Raw genomic sequence first — 1813 nt, forward strand, 5'->3', positions numbered from 1 at the left:
TTCCCTGGTTGGACGTAGCGCGTGGAAGGAACACGTTATTCCAACCAGTTCCTTTCCCCTCCATCAGGCGCCCCGGCTGGCCTGGAGGAGGCAGTTTAGAGACAAGGATTACTGCATGTTTTTTGTGAGGGTACCTAGGGGACACAGGGAGAACATGCAAACTCCACACAGTAAGGCCCTTTCGCCAACCCCGCCTTCGGGTATGGGCACTGATGACGCGGAGGAGGAAACGCGCCGCCAGCACCCACACCGTCCCGAGCGGGAATCGAACCCAGGACCTTCTAGCTGTGAGGCGACAGCACTACCAACTGTGCCACCGTGCCCCCATAAATAGGCCTTTAATCCACCTTGTGGTCTTTCGCAAGGCCCAGAACCTTCTTCCTCTGCTGCAACATGTGGAGGTAAAGCCGCGGAAACAGAGGAACATAAGAGGCCATGGTGACGAGGAGGAACGAGTGGTAGTTGAAGGAGACGCCGAAGTACTCTGCGGGCAGAGCGACGGAGTACAGGCCCGTCTTCTGCACGTACGGCAGTGCTCTGTACATGGTCAGCAGCTCCCCCGCCACCCCCACGGGATACAGCACGACGAACAGGGAGTACCTGGCCCATTTGAGGAGGCCCGGCACGCGGCCGACCAAGCTGAACGTGTAGTAGGAGTAGCGGATGACCTCCGTGACGGTCCACGCCGTCAGAAACACCAACACGCTGGCCTCGCCCTGCACCTCTCCGACGCTGTGCGTCACGGCCCAGGTGACGAAGACCCGCGACACCACCTGCACGCAGGTCAGCGCCACGGAGGACGGCACGATCCCTACGGCCGAGTGCAATATCTCCAAAACGGCCGCGGTCTGAAAGACCTTCAGTGGCGTCTCTACGGAGTGATAGTATCCGCCGTGGTAGCTGCGTGTGACGAGGTAGCCCCTGACCAGGACCATGGCTATCGTCAACCACCCAACTGTCATGAGGATGTTATAGAGGACCAGATAGGCTTTTGCCAGAGAACCCGGTGGCCTCTTCTTCTTTGGGGGCAGATCACGGTGCGTGGCTGTTCTCTTGGTATACATAGGGGAACGCATCTCGACACTAAGAGGTTTTGACCTCACTGATGGACGCCACTGTTCCATTTATTATTTACTTACTTACAGGCTTCCCATTGTTACGTCATTTAATGATGTCACCCTTCCAACACGATCTGATTGGACAATGGTCAGTCAGTCCTGATTCAACCAGAGTTTGTTAGCCAACATTAATTAAGTACAGCTAGCTGTCTAAAACAGGGGGTTCTCAAAGTTTTTTGGCTGGGGATCCCCGGAAATGCTTTGGCCATGTCTCGCGACCCTTGCCCCTCCCCACCCCCAATACAAATTGACCGCTACAATAACCTTAGAGAAAATACATCATAAATAAATGTTAAAATTTTATGCACGTGTACGTGCATGTGTACCATGTAATTTCCATTTTCCAGCCATTGAGTTGGAAAAAAACAAAAATGTGGCGACCCCCAGGTTGCGAACCCATGGTCTAGAACAGGGGTTCTCAACGTTTTTGGCCGGGGACCCCCAGAAATGCTTTGGCAATGTCTCGGGACCCCCGCCCCGCCCCCTCCCGGCCCCCAATATAAATTGACTGCTATACAATAACCTTAATAGAGACAATAAACCATAAATAAATACTGAAACCAGATATAATCATTAGGGAAGGTGTATGCATGTACTATGTGTACTATATGTAAACTCTTCATTTCCACTTTCCAGCCATTCAGTTGCAAAAAATAAATAAATCTTAATTTTTTTTGAAAATAATTTGGGGACCC

General features: G+C 52.1%; 1 protein-coding gene across 1 annotated transcript; it reads right to left on the reverse strand.

Annotated features, from left to right (window-relative positions):
* Window positions 1-338: 338 nt before the first annotated feature.
* Window positions 339-1076, reverse strand: LOC306917201 (very-long-chain (3R)-3-hydroxyacyl-CoA dehydratase 2-like; the record flags this gene model as incomplete). The annotated part of the gene is made up of 1 exon (XM_079495334.1): window positions 339-1076. One exon carries the CDS (start codon window positions 1074-1076, stop codon window positions 339-341), a length of 738 nt encoding a protein of 245 aa, XP_079351460.1.
* Between the last annotated feature and the right edge of the window lie 737 nt (window positions 1077-1813).

Source organism: Electrona antarctica, assembly GCF_951216825.1.
Source record: "Electrona antarctica genome assembly, chromosome: 24".
Classification (NCBI taxonomy): domain Eukaryota; kingdom Metazoa; phylum Chordata; class Actinopteri; order Myctophiformes; family Myctophidae; genus Electrona; species Electrona antarctica.